Here is a 26,537-nt window from a genome sequence, read left to right as displayed (position 1 = left end):
ATCTTCTCAATAGTAAATCTTTTGTTTATAATTATTTATTTGTTTGTCTGTCTATATTACCTCACTGACACTTGGGAATGTGATTGTTTGCACACAGAAACGTGTAAGCTTAGTCATTCACAACAAAACGATTCATCGCTATTCAATGTTAGATCAATTAATATTAACCTATGATAACGTCATAGTTTTAATTTGAAGAGTAAACGAGATCAAAGTTAGTTAAAACTAGCGGTTGATCCGACTTCGCATGGTTTGACCGGGAACAATTAATACCTAGGCACCCTTGAATAGTGTGGCTTTCGCCTTACATTCTAACAAGCATATAAACGAAACCCAATATTTTAATCAATAAAAATGCGAAAGTTACTCTGTCTGTCTGACTCTTCTTCTCGTCTCAACTACTGAACGAATTTGGATGAAATTCGTTCGCTTGAGAACCGGAAAAGTAAAAAGGATAGATTGTATCCCGAAAATCCCACGGGAACGGGAACTATGCGGGTTTTTATTTGACTAGTTATGCAGGCGAAGCTGCGGGCTGAAAACTAGTAACATTAAAATTAAAAGTTAGAAACTTAACCTCTTTATTAGTAGATAGTTATAGTTTGTAAAGAGGAGTCCCATTCAGATTTACCTCATTAAAAAATAATAATTTTTACTAATTACATTACACATACAATCAAATGTTTATTCTCACATTAATATAGCCCAACGTATATATATAGTTAAATGATTTAATTTAAAAACGTAACTGGAGTGAATATTTTTAAACGTTAATATTTTCATACGCTGCGCCTACGCATAGTGACACTTGAATTAAAAGTAAGAGTTGGCAGTAGCGTGGTTAGCATCTTGGCATTCTGCCTGCAGAAAGCGAAATAGATCATAGGTCGGAAATTTATATACAGGGTGTTGTTTTGTTTTGGATTTCATATACAGGATGGGTAGATTATAAATATAATGTTTGGTTCGAATTTAATGTCAAAATGTAGATCACAAACTCAAATAAAATTTATATATACAGGGTGCTCCCACGGAGATGTTACATAACGAATTTTCTACTTGATATACAAACATTTATGTAGCTATTTAAATAGGTAGGTTTCTTATAAGATTCACATTTTAATTAATCGTCATAATACTACAGATCTCTAAATAGTTGCTACGTAGGTAATCTTCTTATATATATAAAAATGAATCACAAAATGTGTTGGTAAGCGCATAACTCGAGAACGGCTGAACCGATTTCGATAATTCTTTTTTTATTATATTCCTTGAAGTACGAGGATGGTTCTTATGTAGAGAAAACGTAAACATGTACCACGGGCGAAGCTGGGGCGGACCGCTAGTAAGTAGTACTGTATATAAATTATTTACCACCGAGATATATAAAAAATTAAATGTAGATACATATTTGTTAAATAACCGATTCCATTGTATCGGTTATTTTTATCATACCCACTATTGTAGAAGCAATTAGCATACAAATGATTAAATTATTAATTAAATATGTCACTTTCATTGGCTGATAGCTGATAGGATGTAAGCGTTGGATGTAAGGGTGCCTGTAGCCTGTGCCTGAGGATGTATATTAGGGTACTTATAATTTTTAGGGTAAAATATTATTTACTACCTTCACCCGCATTGCTATTTGCTCCGCTCCTGTTGGTCTTAGCGGGATGATATAGCCTTCCTCGATAAATGGGCTATCTAACACCGAAACATTTTTTCAAATCGGACTAGTAGTTCCCGAGATTAGCACGTTCAAACAAACAAACACAAACAAACTCTTCAGTTTTATAATATTAGTATAGGTATTTAGTAATGTTTATTTAGTTACAGCGAGAATATTAATGTACGTAACTTTTGTAAACTTTTTTTTCGAATAATGCCTAAGAATTTGCGGCAACCATATAATCTTAAGTATATGTACATTGTACACTTTGTTTCTTGTTCCAAATAAAGAATATTGAATTATTGTATCTATTTGGCTGTGTCGCGCTGATTCAATAGCGACTGAACCCGCGGGCATTGCTAGTATAATGCTATGCTATGTTATTCTGGTATATATGGTACTAGATTTCCGCCCGCGGCTTAGCCCGCGTTTTCAAAGGAAAACCCGCATAGTTCCCGTTCCCGTGGGATTTCCGGGATAAAACCTATCCTATGTGTTAATCCAAGTTACCCTCTATATGTGTGCTAAATTTCATTGTAATCGGTTCAGTAGTTTTTACGTGAAAGAGTAACAAACATCCATACAAACTTTCGCCTTTATAATAGTATTAAGATATTGCTACCGAGTATCACCAAAATAGGTTTAGGGAATCTATAATATTAGAAGGATAATGTAATGTACATAGGTATTTTTTACAAAATCACGAATTAGTACAGTACCTAGATGTTACCTCGTGGGTCTTATTTTAAGTCATTTACGAATAGTCAGCTAACATTATCATTTAACCCAAAAATAAGTTCCAATCCATACTAATATTATAAATGCGAAAGTAACTCTGTCTGTCTGTCTGTTACTCAATCACGCCTAAACTACTGAACCAATTTTCATAAAATTTGGTATGGAGATATTTTGATACCCGAGAAAGGACATAGGCTACCTTATATTGCGAAATATGTACCACGGGCGAAGCCGGGGCGGACCTCTAGTAGACAATATAAAACATTATTTAATACCAAAAGCCCTGACCTCTCTGTAATTTATAAGTTAATGGAAATGCGCCGTTGCGTGACAAACTACGATCAAATGAACTAAATTTATTAAATGAATCGCTCTAGGGAGGGATTGGAACATTATTGAAACGAGCCCTTGGTAAATATGAGATAGTGATGTGATTTTAAAAGCATGAAACGCAAATTATATGATACAGCTAGATTTCCGCCCTCGGCTCCACCCGCGTTTTCAAAGAAAAACCCGCATAGTTCCTGTTCCTGTGAGATTTCCGGCATAAAAGTAGCCTATGTCTTATCCCGGGTCTTCAGCTACGTATACCAAATTTCATTGTAATCGGTTCAGTAGTATATGCGTGAAAGAGTAACAAATCCATCCATCCTCACAAACTTTCGCATTTATAATATTACTAGCTTACCGCCCGTGGTATCGCCCGCTTTGTCTTAAACCTAATAAATTATATACTAAAACCCTCCTCTTGAATCACTCTATCTATTTAAAAAAAACCGCATCAAAATACGTTGCGTATTTAAGATTTAAGCATACAAAGGGACAGAAAAAGCGACTGTTTTATACTATGTAGTGATTAGGATATATTGCAAAATATGCACCCAAAAACTCCGATGACTAATTCCACAAATAAATTTAATTGTCCATCCAGAACTCCATAAACAAAATTCATAGACTCATCATTATGGACAATAAAAAAAGTCGTAAAAATCCAACATGGCCGCCATTCCGCCGTCTGCGCGGCGTTGCCATAAACACAGTCTGCGCAGACTCGGCACAGCGCCAGTGTCGTCACAGATTATAATTATGTTACTGTTGCGAAATGAGGATAGACGATACGTCAATCTGTAATTGTGACGTCATTGCGTCAACGTTTGAACCGGAAATGTGTGTGGTAAATTGTCCCTGGTTACGATTTTGAGGAAAGCGTGTGGACTATTTGCAGAAATGTGATAACAGCTAAAGCGCGTCGCACACGGTGAAGATACTATAATATTTTATCTTAAGATACGGTAATATTTTATATTATAGTATCTTAAGGTATCCGGTATCAGCGTTCTGACCATCTTTTTTCTTTTTGTCATTGCGTACTAAGACCCCTGTAGAACCGCCATCCTGTTACAACTGACCCGAAATTTGTGGGTCATTTGTAACAGGATGGCGGTTCTACAGGGGTCTTAGTACGCAATGACAAAAAGAAAAATGAATAAATGATGGTCAGAACGCTGATACCGGATACCTAAAGATACTATAATATAAAATATTACCGTATCATCACTACATAGTATAAAACAAAGTCGCTTTCTCTGTCCCTATTTCCCTATGTCCCTTTGTATGCTTAAATCTTTAAAACTACGCAACGGATTTTGATGCGGTTTTTTTAAATAGATGGAGTGATTCAAGAGGAAGGTTTTAGTATAATTTATTATAATTTATATTATATATAATTTATTAGGTTTTAGACAAAGCGGGCGAAGCCGCGGGCGGTAAGCTAGTCTTAAGATAAAATATTATATGTAGTATCATCACCGTGTGTGACGCGCTTAACTGTTGTATTTAATCGTTACAGTTTAAAGTGAAGTCCCATGTCCCCTTCTGGTGTATAGGTCAGGCATTTCAATGTTCTTACTGTCACTGTTACTATCACAGATCTATACTAATATTATAAAGCTGAAGAGTTTGTTTGTTTGAGCGCTAATCTCAGGAACTACTGGTCTTATTTGAAAAATTATTTCGGTGTTAGATAGCCCATTTATCGAGGAAGGCTATATATTATCGTCATTCTAAGACCAACAGGAGCGGAGCACTGCGGGTAAAACCGCGGGGCACTGCTAGTTAGAAGATATGTATTAAAAATATTAGAAAATATATTTTACAACAACGACTAGAACTTTATTTGCTGGGGATAAAACCCAAGATCTTGTAACAGAATCACGTATGAAGGAGGTAAAATAAGGTACTTTACTGTTATAAAAACATCTTATTCTCATATCAATTTCCGTGCGAAGCCGCGGGTAACAACTAGCAACAAATAAATTAAATCGGTCATCTGCAGTAATCAATCACTTTGCACAATGAATGTTGAGTTGAATGTGCGCACGCGCATGTGGGCGGTTCGTGACGTCACTTGTTTGTCATTCGATTTTTTTGTTAGGACATTGGTGGTATGTTGTTGGCTATTTTGTTTTTTTACACGCTTTATTACACGCTTTATATTAGCTTCACCTGTATGTTTGTAACCGACTTCTTTGGGCGCGATTTTGACCCACTTTAAACGGCCAGATTTCGTTCAAACCAGTTCAAACTTTGTAGATTTATTTAGGACCGATGACAATACACTAATTTGATAAAATAAATAATAGTTAAAAAAAAATAAAAAACACGCGTTTTATAGAAAACCGAACTAAAAGCGTGTTTTTTAGTTTTGTTAAACTATTATTATTTGTTGGTTAGGAGAATTTATAGGTCAATAATGAATAATTTTGTACCTAATAGTAAAAGCAATGCTAGCTAAAAGTTTTTGAAGTGAACTTCATTAGGCGCGTTGAGAGTAAAATTTCAAGGTCGCGTCATGGCAATACCGTCACGTTATGGAGTAAGGCGACGATTTTGGTATCTTTGAATCTTGTCAAAGAAATTTTACTTCTGCCACGTGCGCTCGGCACACATGCTCTTTTTTTGTTTTTATACTATAAGCCTAGAATGCCGCAGTTTCATAACCAATACCTAATATAAATCTTATAACAATCAGCAAAAATTATTTTCACATACTGTCATAAAACATACCCTCCATTTTGTCATAGGTTAGTAAAGAAAAATTAAGACAGAAACACCAAAAGGTAATGAGATATGTATTAAAAACACACGGATGGCGGTTCAAAGACTAAAGACTTTTTTATTCATATTAAACCACAGAGCAGATACAGATACAACAAAATACAGATTATAAATGTACTAGATATTTTGATATTAATTCTAACATCTCCACTTATCAAAATAATCTAAACATTCTGCAGAAAACTTATTAAACTATATAAAAAAAAAAATCTTTTATTTATTACATAGTCTGCTATTAAACAATGCTTTGAATACCTAGTTTCTTAATAAAATAATTATGTTTTATTCTATTTAATCCCTTTGTTAGAAGGTCCGCTGGCATTTCACTTGTTGGAATGTAAACTATCTTAATGAGACTACCAGCAACAGCCTCTCTGACAAAATGATGCCGCACATCAATGTGCTTTGTTCTTTTATGAAACAATGGGTTCTCAGTCAACTTCTGAGCGCCTTGGTTATCGTTATATAATGTGATTACATAGTCAAAACCATTTACAATAATTTCAGAAAACAAGTTTCTTAAATAAATCGCCTCTTTACAGGCTTCTGCTATCGCCATATATTCTGCCTCAGTACTTGATAAGGCTACAGTACATTGTTTTTTACATTCATATGATATAACAGTTCCAGAGAATTTAAAGTAAAAACCTGTATAGGATTTCCTATCTAGAGTGTTTGAGGCCCAATCTGCATCAACAAAACCTTCCAATCTACAATTATCTTTGCTAAACATAAGCCCATATGATTTAGTTTTACATAAATACCTTAGGATACGTTTTGCATGCTTCCAATGTGTATAGGAATAACAATTATTGAATTGGCTCAAATAGCTCACACTGTAGGAAATGTCTGGACGAGTTAAAACACTTAAGTACATCAGGCTGCCTATTAGTTGTTGATATGGATATTGTTTACAAATTTCTACACTTTTTTCTAATTTTAGGTTACCTTCAATGGGAGTATCAACAACTTTACAATTTGTCATATTAAACTTACTTAAAATATGATCTACAAATTTTTCTTGATCTAAGGAAATACAGCCATTTTCATACATCTTTACTCTCATACCCAAACACTGTTTTACTTGCCCCAGGTCCTTAATTTTAAATTTTGACATTAGATTAGTTTTTAATTCCTTAACCATATTACTACTGTTTGAAAAAATGAAAAAATCATCTACAAAAATTGCTACTATAACCTGCTCCTTTTTACATTTTTTCGTATACAAACATGGTTCTAACTTAGATTTAACAAAATTTAACTTTAATAAACAATCATTTATTCTGTCGTTCCATGCCCTGGCTGATTGTTTAAGACCATAAATTGCTCGATTGAGTTTGAGAACACAATTTTCTTTACAATCCAAATTGGGTGGAGCTTGCATGTATACATTTTCATGTAAATAACCATTTAGGAATGCTGTTATTACATCTAAGTGAGTAATTTGAAAGTTAAGTTTAACACTTAAAGCGAATAAGAGTCTTAATGTAGAGTAACGAAGCACTGGTGAGTATGTTTCATAATAGTCCACACCCTCTCTTTGGGTGAAACCTTTCGCAACTAGTCTTGCTCTATAGCGCACACTATTATCACTTTTATACTTTCTTTTGAACACCCACTTACACTGCACTATTCTATCAGCTTCACTCCTGTCTACAAATGTCCATGCTTTATTATCGTCGAAAGACTGCAACTCTTCCTTCATAGCCTTGCACCATTCTTCCTTTTCTGGACCGGACATCGCTTCTTCATATGTAAGACTGTCATCATGCATATCCAAACATTCTGTAACACATGCATTACTGTACCCATACCTCACTGTTGGCTTTCTCTCACGCTGGCTCCTTCTTTCAGAGTTCGATCTTTCTGCTTCAAAAGTTTCCTCATTTGACAGGCTGTCGCAGAATTCTTCTGAAGTTGATGAATCCAAGGTATGATCTGGTACGTACGTGGTATCCATTGGATCTACAATGGTCTCTAGACTGGTTGTTGAGCTACTGTTGTCATCTATTTCACTCTGGCTATCTTCTTCTTCCTTTTTCTCTTCTACCAAAGCATCTACGGTGTCCTGCTTTCTACTAGTCTCCATTATGATAACATCTCTGCTGGTCGTTATTTTCTTCGTCCTCGGGTTATATAACCTATATCCTTTGGTATTTTCTGCAAATCCGAGAAGAATATATTTCTCAGCTTTCTTGTCCCATTTTGTTCTATTTATTTTGGGAACATGAACCATTGCAGGGCTTCCAAACACTCTGATATGGTCAAGATTTGGTTTTCTTCCACACCATAGCTCGTATGGAGTTTTTTGCAAACCGGAGGCTAATGTTCTATTTCGCAAATATACAGCAGTGTTGACTGCCTCTGCCCAAAATTTCTTTTCCATCTTTGCATCAAATAGAAGACATCGAGCTCTTTCTACTACGGTCCTATTTAACCGCTCACATAACCCGTTCTGTTCTGGTGTATGAGGGTTAGTTTTTTGATGCACTATTCCTTCTTTATCCAAGAAACTTTCAAACTCTGTGGAACAAAACTCCCCACCATTGTCAGTTCTTAGTATCTTAATGCTTTTCTGTGTCTGTTTCTCTACTAAAGCTTTGTAAACCTTGAAGTATTTAAAGGCTTCATTTTTCGCTTTTAGAAAATATACAAAGGCCATTCTGCTGTAGTCATCTACAAAAAGGAGAAAATACCTTGACTTTCCTTCTGAAATTGTCTCCATTGGACCGCACACATCTGCGTGCACCACCTCCAACACACTGTCACATCTGGAACCACTGTGTGTAAATGGCAATCTCGCTAACTTCCCTTCACAACATGTGATACACTGGGACTTGTCAATTTCAGCCTTTTCTGGGAAAGAGACCCCCTCCACAGCGCCATTTTTCATACTGTTCAAATCCTTACTGTTTATATGGCCTAACCGCCTGTGCCATAACATGCTGGTTGCTGTTTCTGCTTTTCCTGCTAACAGACAATCCTGTTTTGTGTCTAATCTGTACACTCCATTCACGAGACGCGCTATTGCAACAACCACTTTGTTGTGATTTAATATTTTGCAAATATCTCCTTGGAAAATAACTAGATTTCCATTTCTTATAAGTTCACTCACTGATAAGAGATTTGTAGTAAGTTTCGGAATGCACAAGACGTTTTTAACAGTAATATTGAATTCTGAACCGTCCACCACCGTTGTTATCTGTGTATTTCCAGAACATAGTACCGGTACTGTTGTCTTATTCGCCACAACAATGTTTTTTATAGCATTGTTATATGACACATCTTGCAAACGTTTTTCATCGGTAATCATATGAGCACTGGCACCGGAATCAATGTACCAATCTGTATTTTTGTAACTCGAGTTCATGAAGAATACGCTGAATACTGCACTTTCTTTTTCTTTATTTAATTTACATTGGTTTTTATAATGGCCAATATTTTTGCACTTATAACAGCGAATTGTTTTTGTTTTGACAGCTTTCGAAGATGGCGTCGCTGACGTTTCTGTAGTGTTGCTATATTTCTTATTGCGCTGCTGCCAACCTCTCGATAAAAAAGCACTGTCATTTCCATTACTATCTACTTCAGAACTCATATCCAATAATTTAGATTTAATCACGTCGGTACTAACTGCCATGCCGGAATGTTCGATTGCCATTATCATTGGGGAAAATTTCTCAGTCAATCCCGCCAATAATAAGCAGCCAACCCACTCATCTGTAATGTGAAACCCTGTGCCTTGCAATTTTTGCGCTGTATCCACAATCTGGGTTACATAACTTGTCATGGATTCACTATCTTCTAGTCGTATTGATATTAGGTGCCTTAACAAATTAATTTTTCTTTGAAAACCGGAGTCATCGAAGAGTATTTTTAGACGTTTCCACACATCCTGAGCAGTTTTCTCATCTTTGATATGGACATACAAGCTTGAATCGATCGTCATGATTAATTTCGCTTTTGTCTTTTTGTTGTCTGCATCCGATGCATCTGCAGCCGGATTCTTTGTAATGTCCGTGCCTTCCAATAAGAGAAAATGCTCCGCGGCGAAAGCCCACTCGTCATAGTTTTCGCGACCCTTGAGCTTCGGTACGTTGACCAAATAGCTACCGGCCATTTTGTTGCGTAGCACAAGCCACACCCGATCTTCACAACGACGTATAATACAGTTCCACGATAGTTTTTTATCACGAATCCAATCAAACACAATACTGAGCGTGTCTTTGTCTTTTTTACGAACTTCTATGGCGAAAATACACTTTTTAAACGAGAATCTAAGGGACTGGGCCCATAACCTATTAAAAACACACGGATGGCGGTTCAAAGACTAAAGACTTTTTTATTCATATTAAACCACAGAGCAGATACAGATACAACAAAATACAGATTATAAATGTACTAGATATTTTGATATTAATTCTAACAATATGAGGATGACAATTAGACAATATTACGCAAAAATAATCTTAATACTATTATAAAGGCGAAAGTTTGTATGTATGTTTGTTACTCTTTCACGTAAAAACTACTGAACCGATTACAATGAAATTTAGCACACATATAGAGGGTAACTTGGATTAACACATAGGACAGTTTTTATCCCGGAAATCCCACGGGAACGGGAACTATGCGGGTTTTCCTTTGCAAACGCGGGCGAAGCCGAGTGGATCTTTGCACTTATAACTGAGTATGACGCATTTTATTATTTAAGAATTAAAGTATTGTCAACAACGACAATAACAAATAGTTTTTCTCAATTCTGTTCAGACAGCGCATGTTTATTATATATAGATAAGTGTTAGTACTCGTCCGACTATCTATAAATACTTGAACGGTAAATAGGTCAAGAGGACGTTAGGACTAGTCTGTTTGTCTTTTTGTTACAAATAATAAGTCAAATATTACGCTATCTGTTTGTCTGTTGCTATCGTTAACGGTAAAACTATAATCAAACATGTATTCAAGTAGATTTCTTCTAAAAGGGCTTTTGTTTAGTTATATTATGAAGTACTAGCGGTCCGCCCCGGCTTCGCCCGTGGTACCTACATGTTTACGTTTTTTTTTTCATAAGAACCATCCTCGTACTTCAAGGAATAGATTCCGCAGCGCAAGCGATGACAGAATTTTTATTAAGGAATTTTTCACACCTTGGGTTACATTATTGCATTTTTGGTAAGGATCTCTAATTTTTTTGAAAATGCAATATAGCCTATGTTGCTCAGTGAAGATGAAGCTTTCTAATGGTGAAATAATTTTTGAAATCGGTCCAGTAGTTTATGCGTGAAAACCATACATACATAGTTACATAAATACATAATTACAAACCTTTCCTCTTTATAATATTAGTATAGATAGTATAGATGAACCATGCGACTTCGTCTGTTTTCAAAAGGATTTTTCATTGCTTTTCTGGTCCTATTTATCATAGCTCCTTTTAGCTTCGTATGTGAATTTGTCTATCTATATATTATAACTAGCTGCTCCGCGCGGTTTCACCCCCGTGGCTCCGCTCCTGTTGCTTTTAGCGTGATGATATATAGCCTATAACCTTCCTCGATAAATGGGCTATCTAACACCGAAAGAATTTTTCAAATCGGTCCAGTAGTTCCCGAGATTAGCGCGTTCAAACAAACAAACAAACTCTTCAGCTTTATAATATTAGTATAGATCTGTCTTTATTTCTTATTCTTCTTCATTATATTGTTCTTCGATAAATGGACTTTCCAACACAAAAATATTATTTCAATTCCTTATTATCCTTATTCCAATTAGTAGGAATACATATACATACAAAAACTTTCCTATGTTTAAACCAAGTTACCCCTGTGTCAAATTTCATGAAAATCGGTTCAGTTTTTGCGTGAAGGAGTAACAAACAAACAAAGTTTTGCATTTTTATAATATTAGTAGGATTTTAATTGGCTCTCTTTCTCTTTCGATTCCCAATCTCTTTGATTCGATTTACTCGAGACTGTCCAGTGGTATAGGGTGATAAACAGGTTAAATCTCAAGGGTAACAAGCTAATGGACCCGGCGACATGTAAACTGTAGCAATAACTATTTCAAAATATAAACAGCTCTATTAATTATAATCTTATATATAAAAATGAATCGCAAAATGTGTTGGTAAGCGCATAACTTGAGAACGGCTGAACCGATTTCGATAATTCTTTTTTTATTATATTACTTGAAGTACGAGGATGGTTATTATGTAGAGAAAACGTAAATATGTACCACGGGCGAAGCCGGGGCGGACCGCTAGTTTAAAATAAAAAGGGACTAAAGCTTTAACTATGCTCTGTAATCAATGTGTTAATTAATAAACTTCGGTTTTTACCCCGAAAATTGTATTTTATGTAAATAATCAAGATTTTCCAAAAATCACTATTACTTTACTACTTATTATAAAACAAAGTCGCTTTCTCTGTCCCTATGTCCCTTTGTATGTTTAAATCTTTAAAAATACGCAACGGATTTTGATGCGGTTTTTTTAAATAGAGTGATTCAAGAGGAAGGTTTTAGTATATAATTTATTAGGTTTTAGACAAAGCGGGCGAAGCCGCGGGCGGTAAGCTAGTATTGTATAAATGATTAGGCAATATTTATTCATACAATTCTTGTTGTAAATTTTTCCATTTAGGGTTTATTTAGTCTATTATTTTGCGAGACTATAAATTGTAAAATTTCTAAAAACCAAACGCTTGAATCTTGTCATCGTTGCGTAGTGCAAAGTTTTAACCTTTTGGAATGCAGCATTATCATGTATTTTTTTTGTTGTATAGCATAGGATTTAAATATTTTCAGAAATGAAATGCTACAAAATAATAAAAATTTCTAATTTTTTATTTTATTTTGTCCACAGAGCCAGTGAGAATGAAGTGATACCAGATGAGATAGAAGACTTCAGTGAAACAGACAGAAAGTATTACAATGATCTCAATATCAATAAATACGGTGAAGAAGAAGATGATGGTGTCGAAACTATACCCAATAGTGGCATAAGGAAGAAACGTGAAGCAAACGAAACAGAAGTCACAGATGCAGAAACTAGTAGCCTAGGTGTTAAAGCAGTACAAACAAATGTTACTCTAAAAATTATGGGGCTTAGGATTGAAGAAGGGGAAAAGGAACCAAAGATTGTAGATGGTATGATACCCAGTGTGTTGAGGGACACAAAGTTCACATTAAGGCTGTTTGGCGAAGGCTTCACGGATGATACGTCGATCGCGTTTACGCACCACCCCCAAGCGTATGGGTCGTCGTGCCACTTTTTGATTAAGGGAGAGTATAAGGTACGTGCTAGTGGCATTTTTACGGTTTTGATGGTATAGGTAAGGTTTATCTGTTTGTGATGACAAAATTAGGTAAATAAATGGAGAGTAGACTAATGACTTCAGCTATTTTCAATAAAATATAGGATAAAAATATAGGATAGTGACGCTGTCTGTTATACAAAAATAGAATTAGTGGGTATAGTACTTGAAAAGTGAATAGTTTCATATTAATTTAATAAAATTATGTTTATAAATATTTTTGAATATATTGACATCACAAACACACAGTATTCCTTTGTCTCCATTTTTATTATGAACATTTTAATTTAAAGTTGTTATAACAGTTATAAATGTACATCATAATATTATAGCAAAACATTAGGATCATATCTATTAAAATAATAATGAAAACAATGCAATCCAATTAGTTCCAATTCACGAACATGAAACCATATAGCATAAGTTATAACCAGTATAATGCAGCTGAAAAAAATGTTATATTTCAGATAAATGCAGCAGAACATGATTCTGGTCTCTTCGAACTGACAGCACCACCGCCTCTAGAAGACTATAAATTCTACATCTGCGCACGAAACACGCCAGACGGAGACCTTATTCACCAAGGCAGTGAAGGCTGGAAGATCCTAGCCACACATAACAAGCTATTACCCCTCTGGGCCTCGCTGGTCCTCATTGTCATTTTGCTGGTCATGGCATCTCTATTCTCTGGTTTGAATCTTGGTCTGATGGCGTTGGATAGGACAGAGCTACGGATCATCGCGAATACAGGGACAGAAACGGAGAGGAAGTACGCTAGGGCTATCATGCCGGTGCGATCTCATGGAAACTATTTGCTATGTACCATTTTGTTGAGTAACGTGGCTGTTAACAGCACGTTTACGGTTATTCTGGATGATTTAACGTCTGGGTTGTACGCTGTGATTGGTTCGACGCTGGCTATAGTGTTTATTGCCGAAATCACACCCCAAGCGATCTGTGCAAGGCACGGGTTGTTAATCGGTGCTAAGAGTATTTGGATTATGAAGGTTAGTTCTATTTTCTTGGGATATATTATAGGAATGTTGGGTTTTTATGATTTGTAAAGAAAGAAAGAAAGATAAATTTATTTCCAGAAAGAAAAGTACACTACACACACAAGAAGAAGTACAATACATAAAATTCTAATTTTGAAAACCATCATGTTTGCCGAGAATTTTGTAATGTGTGTGCACTGCATTTCCAGAAAAGGGACTATAGGTTATATAATTTAGATGGACCTTTATTGGGACAAAAATACAAATTTATATTCAAAGTATATTTATTTGCAAGAATGTAGTTACAAATTACAGATGTTTTGGTTACAATATTAATTATATTATATTTTATTAAGGGCCGATTTTTCAATGCTTGGATAAAACTTATCCGTCCAATAAAGTATTACACGATAATATTAAAATGTCACGTAAACTGTCAAATACGGGGCAATAAGAATACGTTTTTAAAATGGTAGTTTTATACATTATTCGACGAATAAGTTTTATCCAAGCATTGAAAAATCGGCCCTAATAATAATACATTCTACCCAATGGTTGTGCAAATATTAAAACAGAAAATAAATTAATCTAATAAATTAAATCTACGCACAATTAAATTTCCACTGTTACATTAAAAATAAATAGTTACACAAACAAGAACGCACACTGATGCCAAAATGGTCAACACATTAGAATATCGTGAAGATAAAGTTTGTAGTACACTGGTATTGCCGATTTAATTGATCTAGCTATATAACAGTCAATATTGTTATTTTGTATTGATGTTTTTGTTTATTAATCTTTACTGGGAATCAAAAGGATGACATCTCGGTCCTAGGTCAAGTGCTAATAAATAAATTAATTAGTTTATTATTTATACTTTAATGACTCTTTGGTATGAATAAACATTAAGGGCTGATTTTTCAATCCTTGGTTAAAACTTATTCGTCGAATAATGTATAAAACTACCATTTTAAAAACGTATTCTAATTGCCCGTATTTGACAGTTTACGTGACATTTTAATATTATCGTGTAATACTTTATTGGACGGATAAGTTTTATCCAAGCATTGAAAAATCGGCCCTTAATGTAATGAAAATTTATTCTTCAAATAAGTGAAAATCATTAAAAACAATCTTACCCGGCATTATACGTTAGTATGTATTTGACAAACATCACGCCTAAGTCGTCTGGCAGAGACCACTCTTAAGTGATAAGACCGCCCCATTATACATAAAGCTGTATTGTTATTTTCTTTTCCTTTTAATGTTAGTGTGTATAATAAAAATACCTATTTATTCGTCAGATCGTCATGGGTATATGTGCTCCACTCGCCTGGCCGACCAGCAAGTTACTGGACTACTTCCTAGGAGAGGAGATCGGTACACATTATAACAGAGAGAGGCTAAAGGAATTGGTCAAGGTATGTCGAAGTTTTATGTATGGAATATAAATACATAGGGGATGAAATAATAATAGTTAAAAAAAACTAAAAAACACGCTTTTCATAGAAAACCGAACTAAAAAATAGAAAATTTTATCAAATTAGTGTATTGTCATCGGTCCTCAATAAATCTACAAAGTTTGAACGAAATCTGGCCGTTTAAAGTGGGTCAAAATCGCGTCCAAAGAAGTCGGTTACAAACATACAGGTGAAGCTAATATAAAGCGTGTAAAAAATTGGCATAAATAGCTCAGGGTAACGACTGTATTGAGTGAACTGATTTTTTCGAAATTAATCAAGTAGGCAGTTTTTATGTCTAACTACATATTACAAACTTCTCTTTAATGACATTGGTAATACGATCTAGAATTTGCGTGAGAGTTTTATAAGCATCCCATTAAATTCGGTTTAGCAGTTCCACAGATTTGTCCTATTAATGAAGGCTTCTTACACATGTCACAAGTTTTGTTCAGAGACTTAACTATCGTGGTGTATTATAATATTTGTAATAGAGAGAGTCGATCATATAAGTAAGAAGGTGACATTGAGATTTGGCGACGTTTATTTTAAGAATTCTGGAAACTGCGCAAGGGCAGACGGCACTCGCGAATCTGCGGTTAAATTATATTTTTATAACCTGGCTGTGATGGCCCCAATTTTGTTTAGATTCAAGGCGAAAAATTTTAGAATTAAATGTAAAATAAATAAATTATGGTTTTGATATGATCCAAGGAGACTGGAAGATAGACAGACAATATTTGTGGAAGGAATATATTTTTAGGTTCTGGAAATAGATCTTTATTAAGAATGGAAAAAAATTGACCGTGTCGCGAGATTCGAACTCGCGTCTTTTGGCCTTAACGGGGCGACGAGTGTGCAGGCTTGACCTCTCGGTCAAGAGTACACCCTTGATCCAGCCAGATTGATATTAATAAAATAATTAAATATGTTTGAATCTCAATAACATACCCAAAGATAAACGATTTGTGAAAAAGGAGGATCTAAACATTTTAGTTAATTTAACATTTAAATAGCGTGGTAGATTACGGAAACACTTTATGTTTTTTAACCTTATCTGGTGGTCGAAATGTCAAGAAATATTCAATTCTGAAAATCGACTCGATTTTTAAATTCGGTTATGAAATTCGGGACAGGAACTTCTTTCCCGCCTTATGATCTATTCTTTTCTATTTATTTTACATAATTCTCATTTATAAAACGTCAACGAAGTGTTTTAAAACACAAAAGTAAGGTGCCAGTAAAAATGTATAAAATTTTTATAACATACAAAAAAGTAGTTTCTTTTACGCACGGCAGGGGCGCTTTTCAAATTCTCTTTCGATGACGATTGACGGTACGAATACTTAGACGATAGTTTTTTTTGTTCGCGCTTCTGGAGTGGTTTCTGTTGCATAGGTATATTTATTAATTTTTTAATATTACTAGCTGTGCCCCGCGGTTTCCCCTTGTGGCTCCGCTCCTGTTGGTCTTAGCGTGATGATATATAGCCTATAAGCCTTCCTCGAAAAATGGGCTATCTAAAACCGAAAGAATTTTTCAAATCGGACCAGTAGTTCCTGAGATTAGTAGTAGTAGTTATTGAACAAACATACTATTCAACATAGAATATTAGTATACATTTGAATGCTATAAAACTAAATATAAATCAAATGTCACCAGGTAACAAACCACGTGAACGATCTCGACAAAGAGGAAGTCAACATCATCTCTGGAGCGCTCGACCTTCGCAAGAAAACCGTCAAAGATGTGATGACCAAACTCAAGGACTGCTTCATGCTGCCCATCAATACAGTGCTGGATTTCGAGACCATGACCGAGATTGTTAAGTCTGGTAAGTGAATACAGTTCAAGGGAGATTTTGTAACACACACACACTACACTCACACACACCCAAAGACACACGCACGTACGCGTACGCCGCACACACGCACACAGAGAGACACAGGAATGCAAAACAACGAATAAGAAAATACAAAAACGCATACACTGATAAAAGATAATCGATTATTGCAACACACACACACTCCGCACACCACACACACAGAAAGAAATAAGGACTCAAAACAACGCGTAAGAAAATATTAAAACGCATACATGGATACAAACAAAAGATACTCGATTATTGAAACACACACACATTCCGCACACACAGACCCCGAACACAACACACATCACACATACGGACAGATACAAGGACGCAAAACAACCCAAACAAATAAATTTATTGGTTCGTAAATTATTATCTATACTTCTAATTGATAAGGGTGTCCTGGACAACGCTTTTCAGGTCAGCTTTTGTGCGCATGCGTAATGTTTATTTTTGTAACACTCGGAATAGATCAATTGTTATGATTTTGGAATTCATTTGCTAAACGTGTGTACTTTGTTCAATGCCGTATTATTAGGAGGGGGGGGGAGGGGTAATATATTTGCATTATTTACCTTTAAACTGCTATGTAATTAGTAATTAATTTTACAAAAATAAATTGTCTATATGCTTAATTGAAATTAAGCTACCCACTTGTGACATTTGACATTTACAATTATTAGGTAATCGATAAGTTGTGAAAAACAAATATGCTAGGTATTAATGCAATTTATTTTTACCAAGAGTCATTCTTACAAATAAAGACGAATCTAACGCCTTCGAGCTAAAAATCTTCCAAGCCTTTGTATTCTTTTAGAATACCACACATAGCTTCTAATGATATCTTTCAAGAACAAATCCATAAACTACAGTGTACCAAAGATATATATGTGAGAGAATTACAATAGAGTAGTTGTTATGTGGTACCTTCCTATTACAATGTACTCTATGCTGTACAACATAATGTCGACAATGAATTGATATGAAATGCATGGGGTTACGGGCCATGCTATGGTTTATATTCCTTGATAGTCTCGGTACTACCATCGACCGCGAAAGGTGTGCGCACTGAGTCATTATTTAATATTATTTCACATATCTACCTAATTATAATTAATTATGGAGTGTTATTTAAATTCTCCGACATATACATACATATACATACACGACACAAATCATAACCCTCCTTGCCCTTACGCAATCGGGTAAAGAACTGCGAAAACATCGCTTGTCACAAAAATGTTTACTCACCGTATATCAAATGTGTTTGCTAAGAAACATTCCCATGTTTGCATTAGATAGGGTTGGTATACGCATGTGTACGGACGGTCAATAAATGGGCTCGTCTGTCTATATGGGTTATAATGTTGCTAACCGATGTAGGGCATATATAGACGATGTAACAAAGGTTACGTGAATTTATATTCATTTGACTGGCCGGTTGGCTTGGTTGATAGTGACCCTGCCTTTCAAGTCTCTGGTCGTGGGTTCGATTCCCACCCGGGGCAAATATTTGTGTGATGAACATAGATGTTTGCTCTGTGTCTGGGTGTTAATTATCTATATAAGTATTTATTTAATTTTTTTTTCAGCTATCTGGTTTCCATAACACAAGCGAAAGCTTAGTATGGGATCAGATCGTGCCGTGTGGGAAAATTGTCCCGAAATATTTATTTATCATTTTATTTATTTAATATTTGGGTCTATGTCCCTTAAAATATGGATGTTTATTGAAAATTAAGATATACTGAAAATCTGTCTATATGGGTTATAATTATTATGTATAATAGATATAGGGCATATATAGAGAGTCGTAACAAAGGTTACGTGAATATTCATTTCATATTTGGGTCTTTTTTGTTTTTTCAATAATGAATTTATGTTGAAAATTAAGATATACAGAAAAGCTTTTGGATATAGAATACTGTATGTAGGGTACTTCCATATCATGGTATTGTATGCGCAAATATTGACACTGTTTCTCCACATTTTTTGTGGATGCTTTCCATTAGTCCCTTAAATGTAGTTCTCATATCAGACTGATGACGTATGCAAACTAACTTCAAAGACTGACATTTGACCAATATGGTCAATCCGTTCAACAGTTTTTATTCAATCCTTACAAATTTTTCACTAGATATGAATTAGAATCTGAATTATAAGTTCTGACCATTCTCCCGCATACTCCCGCATCCTAGTCGCAAATACACTGTCTTTCAAAAGTTTTGCCACCCATTTTCCACCTGATCTCCCTAAGTTAAATATCCCATATAAAATTTTACCATATAATATTACGCCGGAACGTCACCCTCTGCTAAAAGTTCCAATCATGTTCCTATATATAACTAGTCCATATATAACTAGGCCCTCCAGGCTACTCGCGTATCCCGTATCCCAGTATAGATACTGATAGAATGATCTCTGACAATATTTTCTGAATTTCGGCGAAGTTTCCATATGTATCTTAGGTCATCTGTGTAGGTCATATGTTTGATTTGAGATCTTTTACTTAGCTGGAAGATCTGGTTATAGGAGTTCCTAACTTGCTTGAATGTGTTGTGTTTGTGTGTTATTATTTTTTATTATTATCTCCCTCCAGGCTACTCCCGTATCCCGGTATACGAGGGTCACCGCGGGAACATAGTGACGGTCCTGTTCATAAAGGACCTCGCGTTCGTGGACCCGGACGACAACACGCCGCTGCGCACGCTCTGCCAGTACTATCAGAACCCGTGCAACTTTGTGTTCGAAGATGTCACTTTGGATGTCATGTTGAAGCAGTTTAAGGAAGGTTAGTGACCAATAAATTAAAAATAAAATAGTTTATTTCCTTTATGATTTTACAGATTACGGAGGTTAGGTTTGAGAAAGAAGAAGAGAGTTGTTTGTCAAAGATCTATCTTTTTATATCTAACTAGCGGTCCGCCCCGGCTTCGCCCGTGGTACCTACATGTTTACGTTTTTATTCATAAGAACCATCCTCGTACTTCAAGGAATAGATAGAATTTTTTACACCTTGGGTTACATTATTGCATTTTTGGTAAGGATCTCTAATTTTTTTGTAAATGCAATATAGCCTATGTTGCTCAGTGAAGATGCAGCTTTCTAATGCTGAATTGAAATCGGTCCAGTAGTTTATGCGTGAAAACTGAAAACCATACATACATAATTACAAACCTTTCCTCTTTATAATATTAGTATAGATAATCAGCTTATATCCGTGATTCAAGTGCCAATTATCTTAATTCTTTATTATCTTGTCGCTTATTAAATAAATTTATCGCTAAGCTATAGTGACACATTAATTAAACGCTTCGGCATGTCGTGATTATAAAATTTTAATTATTGACGGTATTTTCATTTTAAAATATACCGTTTTCCATAGTATCTAGGTTGTACTTCGATCCGGAAAGGCCGTAGTCTCAAGACCAAAAAAAATGTACCAATACTAAAATTATAAGACTGAAGAGATTTTTTGCACAAACCAATCTCAGTGCATATTGGTTCGAATTGAAAATTCTGTTTTGAATACAAGAAGGATTAGAGGCTATCTAACATGACGCTATAATCAATAGGAGCCGAACATTAAGGGCCGATTGTTCCAATGCTTGGATAAAACTTTATTCGTCGAATAATGTATAGAACTACCATTTTAAAAACGCATTCTAATTGCCCGTATTTGACAGTTTACGTGACATTTTAATATTATCGTGTACTTGATTGCACGGATAAGTTTTATCCAAGCATTGAAAAATCGGCCCTAAGAATTATTATTTCACCAGACATTGAAAAAATTCCAAAAGTATTCCTTTTGAGCAGACAGCGTTGTGTCAGCCAGATATATATAGTTACACTTTCACTAAACATCTGAACATTTGCCAGAAATATTAAGAATGAGGCATGATGGGTATGACGTCCATTTTTCAGCTCGCGTGTTCAATTTATGACTTAAGCAATGTATTCTTAACAATAGACCATGAAGTGTCTGGTTTATTTTATAGTGCACTATTATAGTTATGATTCTGCATGTGGTTTTACTCGTGTTTTTCACAATATAGGACTAGAACTGTTACTGGAACAATTTTCGTCTTCTATTTCCTACCTTATCTTGGAGTGTAGTTTCTGGGATAAAAATTGATGGTCTTCATCTGTCTGTCTATTTATAGCAAAAATTGGTCAAAATGGGGAAACTCATGTGGTTTTCATACTAATTATGACATTATAACACTTCTAGTGCCTTGTTATTTAGAATTCTATGGGGCAACTACTTCGATTGAAAACTGAAGTGGTACATAAAGAGAGAACAACTTTGTTAAAATGTTGGTATACCTACGTGATAAATGTGAAGGAAAAATGAGATATTATGACATGCTATCAACAACAACTTATGAATTATGTTTTATGTTTTATTGTATCTTATTATTTAAAAGACATAAAAAATAGTGCCACTACTCAAGGATTAGGTTTTATATAACTTTGCTTCTTTGGAAAATAATTTTGAGAATGCTTTTATCTATGTATCAGTGTATGTCATGTTGGTGATCCTTAATGAAATAAATAAAATAAATAAATGTTCACCAATCCAATTTATGACCGCGCCAATCATTACTCAACCTTATTTATTTGTTGGGCCGTAATGAAAATATGTACATCATTTCTGAAAACTTTAACTGTCTATGGGGACCTCCCCCCCATAAAACGCTCGAGTCCGACTCGCACTTGACCGGTTTTTTATTTAAATAAGTAAATAACGATTTCCAGGACACAAGGGTCACATGGCGTTTGTGCAACGTATTGAGGAAGGTGACGGGGATCCAGTTTACGAAACGGTTGGCTTAGTGACGTTAGAGGACGTCATCGAGGAGATGATACAAGCGGAGATTGTGGATGAAAGTGATGTTATATGTAAGTATATTTAGGAAAAGTTAATTATGTTAAAAAAATATAAAAAATAAAACTGAAACCTGTGATCAGAACAATAAAAAAAATATTTTTTTAGAAATAAATTTTATAACTGCATTATAAAAAAAAAACATATTGAGTTGCCATGAGGCCGTAATGATAATATTTTAGTACGCATTTTTGACGCATTAGGTTGCACTCACACACATCAGTCACCGTCAAGTCACCGATGACTGATCGGTGACGGTTTGTGTACGTATCCACAAACACCAGTCACCGTCATGTTGTCCGTCAGTCACGTCGCCGGTTTGACTGAATCATTGAACACATACATCAGGTTAGTGAGTGATTAGACGTGTGTCACGCTAGAGAACATGTAGCAATTGACGGTAGCACGACGCTGACTGAACTGAGACGTGACGGCACCGGGTGAGTGGGGATAAAAGTATGATACATGTATGGAAAGATTATTTGACGTGCCTGACCGGGGACGTCACTGATAGATTTCGTGCCGGCGACTGTCGTGTGGGAACAGAGTCATACTAGAACTATTGATACATATTTTTTTTTAATCCTGTCCGGTGACGTGCCGTGACGGTGACTGATGTGTGTGAGTGCACCCTTATGATCTTATTTAAGACAAGATACCTATTTTTTGGGGTCATGAAAATAAACAAATAAGCAATTTTTATTTTTTACACATCAGATAATTTCTTCAACTTTTACATCTTATACTTTATCTCTCTTCCAGCGGACAACCGCACCAAAAAGCGTCTAGCCAGACCGCTGAACAAGCTCCACGATATCGCAGCATTTGCTGGCCACCAGCACCAGCGTGTGCACGTGTCGCCTCAGCTCGTGCTGGCCACGTTCCAGTTTTTGAGCACAAGTCAGTAATTGCTGAGAAATTTTTTAATGCAAAATTTTAGTATGTTTTATGTTGGATTTTACCGGTACTTTGTGTGTAATTTATCAGTATATATGCTGAGAAACATTTTATAGCAGTAGGTATCTGGTTTTATATAGTAGGATTTATAAGTTATCAGTAATTGCTGAGAGAGTTTTAATATCAGTGTTTGCTGAATGTGATGGGATGAAATACTTTTATTAATATTTGCTGCGGAAGTTATGGATGTTGTTGGTGTTTGCTGATAAATTTTATGAAGTTATCAGTATTTTATAACGGTGTTAGAAATTAGAATTGATCAGTTTCAGAATATGTTAATATTTACTATTTCGAAACAATGATATTATATATACATACAAGTTTCGAAATAGTAAGGCTTTACTATCAGCAATGACTATCATATATTTTTTCAAATCTATATAATTGTTCTCTATTATTTAGATTTTGTACCCGATTGTCCATAAACTGTTGTAATTATCTATATAAGTATTTATTTAAAATTATATATATGTGTGTTTATCAGCCATCTGGTTTCCATAACACAAGCGAAAGCTTAGTATGGGATCAGATCGTGCCGTGTGTGAAAATTGTCCCGAAATATTTATTTATTTATTTCCTCCAGGCGTCGACCCCTTCAGAGCGGACATGATATCTGAAACAGTATTACGCAGACTGTTGAAACAAGATGTCATCCAGCACATTCGTCTCCGCGGTGATGAAGAGAAGAACGACCCGAAGAGATTCGTCTATCTGGAGGGGAAACCGGTGAGTGGTGATGATGATGATGATGATGAGTGGGGAGGTGGGGGAGGGGTGATGAGTGAGATGGAAAGGAAGAAATAACATTACATAATGGTGAATGTGATGATGATGAATGTGACAGTGGTGAAGAGAGTGATGATGTTGGGTGATGAGTTTGTGATGTGAAAATGGGCGGGGAGGTGATGATGTGTGGGACGAAAGTAGTATGGTGATGAAAGAGCAAATGAACAGTGGGTAAGTGGAAATTATCGTGATTAGTAAGTTAGGGGTGGATAAATAGTAATGAGTGTCGGTGATGAGGCAATGGGCTAGGTGCATTGAGGTATTATTAGTTATTACTAGAGAGGGCACCACGAACAAAATCTGTGCGATAAACGCGGGGCGGCTAGTGGGTCTTACACTTTGTAGATATTCTGCCTCTTATTATTTATAAATTAAAACCAATCCATGTACCAAATAAATATTGTTTATTTTATTAAAAAAATATAAATAAACTTATCAATTAAAACCAATCAATGTAACAAAAAAAAATGAGTTTGAGACGATTGACTTTAACTCGTGCTAAAAATAGTGTTGTACCGATGTCCTCTCTAGTACGTACCTAGTACATGTAACTCAATGGCTAGGCTGAATGGAAGCTATGTGTGCTGCATGATGTGTGAAGCGAGGAGGGTTCCTTATGGTGATGATTGATGATTAGAGAGAAACTAGTTTTCCGGCCGCGTTTTCAAAGAAAAACCCGCATAGTTCCCGTCCCCGTGGGATTTCCGGGATAAAACCTATCCGGAATTCAGTTTTGTATAAGTATATAAATTGTTTTTTGTCCTATAGGCGGACTACTTCGTGCTGATCCTGGAGGGCCGAGTAGAAGTGACGGTGGGCCGCGAGAACCTCGTGTTCGAGGCGGGGCCCTTCACGTACTTCGGCGTGCAGGCGCTCACGCAGAACGTGGGGCTCGGTGAGTGTGGACCCCCCCTGGGGGGACTACTTAGTGCGGACGAAATGAAATGAAATGAAAAAATGAAAATGAAAGAGGATATAATAATATGTGTAGTCCCAGTCAAATTGAAACCATGCTTGTTACCATTTATGCATGCAACTGCTTGTTACCATTTACAAAGAAATATATGTATACTTCTAAAAATTTCCTTCCGAAGCTGAGAATTTCAACCACATACTAACTTTTACTTTAACTGTCACCAAATAATACCTTTTACTTTAAAGCTTGCTCTAAATTTCGACCAGAACCCCAAAATTATTGTTTGATTTGACGCGAGAAGAGAATAAATCGCGTTTAAAATCGGTTAAAATCTTTAATTTCTAAATTAATTACTGTTTTATTTATTTATTCCAGCGGAATCCCCAGCACCATCCACGCTCGGTTCCCTGCAGAACTTGAACATGGACTCGATGCTACGTCACACCTTCGTTCCAGATTATTCTGTCAAGGCCATCGCGGAATTATACTATCTTACTATTAAAAGGTATATTTACTACTTTATATTTATACTAGCTTCCGCCCACGACTTTGTACGTGCATCCCCGTTTTTCCCCGTTCCCGCAAGAATTTCGGGAAATCCTTTCTTAGCGGATGCCTACGTCCTAACATCTACATGCATGCCAAATTTCAGCCCGATACGCCCAGTGGTTTGGGCTGTGCGTTGATAGATCACTATATCAGTCACCTTTGAGTTTTATATAATACTAGTGGTCCGCCCCGGCTTCGCCCGTGGTACATATTTCGCAATAAAAGGTAGCCTATGTCCTTTCTCGGGTATCAAAATATCTCCATACCAAATTTCATGCAAATTGGTTCAGTAGTTTAGGCGTGATTGAGTAACAGACAGACAGACAGAGTTACTTTCGCATTTATAATATTAGTATGGATTATATAGACTAGCTGTGTTCCGCGATTTCACCCGCATTGCTCCGCTCCTGTTGGCCTTAGCGTGATGATATATAGCCTATAGCCTTCCTCGATAAATGAGCTATCTAACACCGAAAGAATTTTTCAAATCGGACCAGTTCCTGAGATTAGCGCGTTCAAACAAACAAACTCTTCAGCTTTGTAATATTAGTATAGATTGTATTTTCCTATATTATATAATTTATGTCTAATAACGATATCTATTATCATATATAATGTATGGACGCCCCCTTATTTAATAAAGGGGGCGTCCATTCACATAAAACTATTTATTCACAGATCAATGTACTTAGCAGCAAAACGCGCGACTCTCATGGAAAAGGGAGTTTTGAATAAGGGCGGTACTAACGAACAAATTGAGCCGGAGGTTGATAAGGTGAGACAAACAGATAAATAATTAATATACTTATAGTTTTAAAATCATGCTTTTAAAAATATAAAGGGCGTGCCGAGCACACGTGTCAGAAGTGAAACTTCTTTGGCAAGACTTAAAGATACCAAAATTGTCTTACTCTATGATACGGTATTGCCATGACGCGACCTTGAAATTTTAATCACATCGCGCCTAAAGAAGTTTTACATTTTATATACTTATAGCACAGATTAGAGAATAGTTACTTCGTAACAGATACATCACTCCCATACAAAAGCTAAAATACCTACGCTATATTTACCTACAAAATGCGCCGCAACTCGGCTGCAGTAAGAAATGTACTCTACGAACACGCATCGAGAAGCGAGTTTCCCGCGCACGCCGCGTGATTGCGTCATCAAACGAAAACTTTAGGGTTGTACCGAGCGCGTAAATTAAACACAGAGTTGCTGAAACACTTAATTTTTTATTGTTAATTATATTTGTTACATTATA

The 26,537-nt window shown here is 35.7% G+C and overlaps 1 protein-coding gene across 1 annotated transcript in view; it reads left to right on the top strand.

The window, feature by feature from the left end:
- LOC149476034 (unextended protein-like) overlaps positions 1 to 26,537 on the top strand; it is a 48,595-nt gene that overhangs the window by 16,625 nt on the left and 5,433 nt on the right. Inside the window, exons 2-12 of the mRNA XM_089713016.1 lie at positions 12,393 to 12,822; positions 13,311 to 13,850; positions 15,146 to 15,262; positions 16,964 to 17,135; positions 19,771 to 19,962; positions 21,933 to 22,076; positions 22,825 to 22,962; positions 23,603 to 23,745; positions 24,574 to 24,700; positions 25,097 to 25,226; positions 25,949 to 26,045. Of these exons, the coding sequence (XP_089569142.1) occupies positions 12,393 to 12,822; positions 13,311 to 13,850; positions 15,146 to 15,262; positions 16,964 to 17,135; positions 19,771 to 19,962; positions 21,933 to 22,076; positions 22,825 to 22,962; positions 23,603 to 23,745; positions 24,574 to 24,700; positions 25,097 to 25,226; positions 25,949 to 26,045 (2,230 nt within the window). The remainder of the gene's footprint in view (positions 1 to 12,392; positions 12,823 to 13,310; positions 13,851 to 15,145; positions 15,263 to 16,963; positions 17,136 to 19,770; positions 19,963 to 21,932; positions 22,077 to 22,824; positions 22,963 to 23,602; positions 23,746 to 24,573; positions 24,701 to 25,096; positions 25,227 to 25,948; positions 26,046 to 26,537) is intronic.

The sequence above is a fragment of the Colias philodice genome, chromosome 29, assembly GCF_061535455.1.
Source record: "Colias philodice isolate Cphi_HAF_F1 chromosome 29, ilColPhil1 Martin Lab GWU primary, whole genome shotgun sequence".
NCBI lineage: Eukaryota > Metazoa > Arthropoda > Insecta > Lepidoptera > Pieridae > Colias > Colias philodice.
This window is presented reverse-complemented; position numbering and strand designations above follow the sequence as displayed.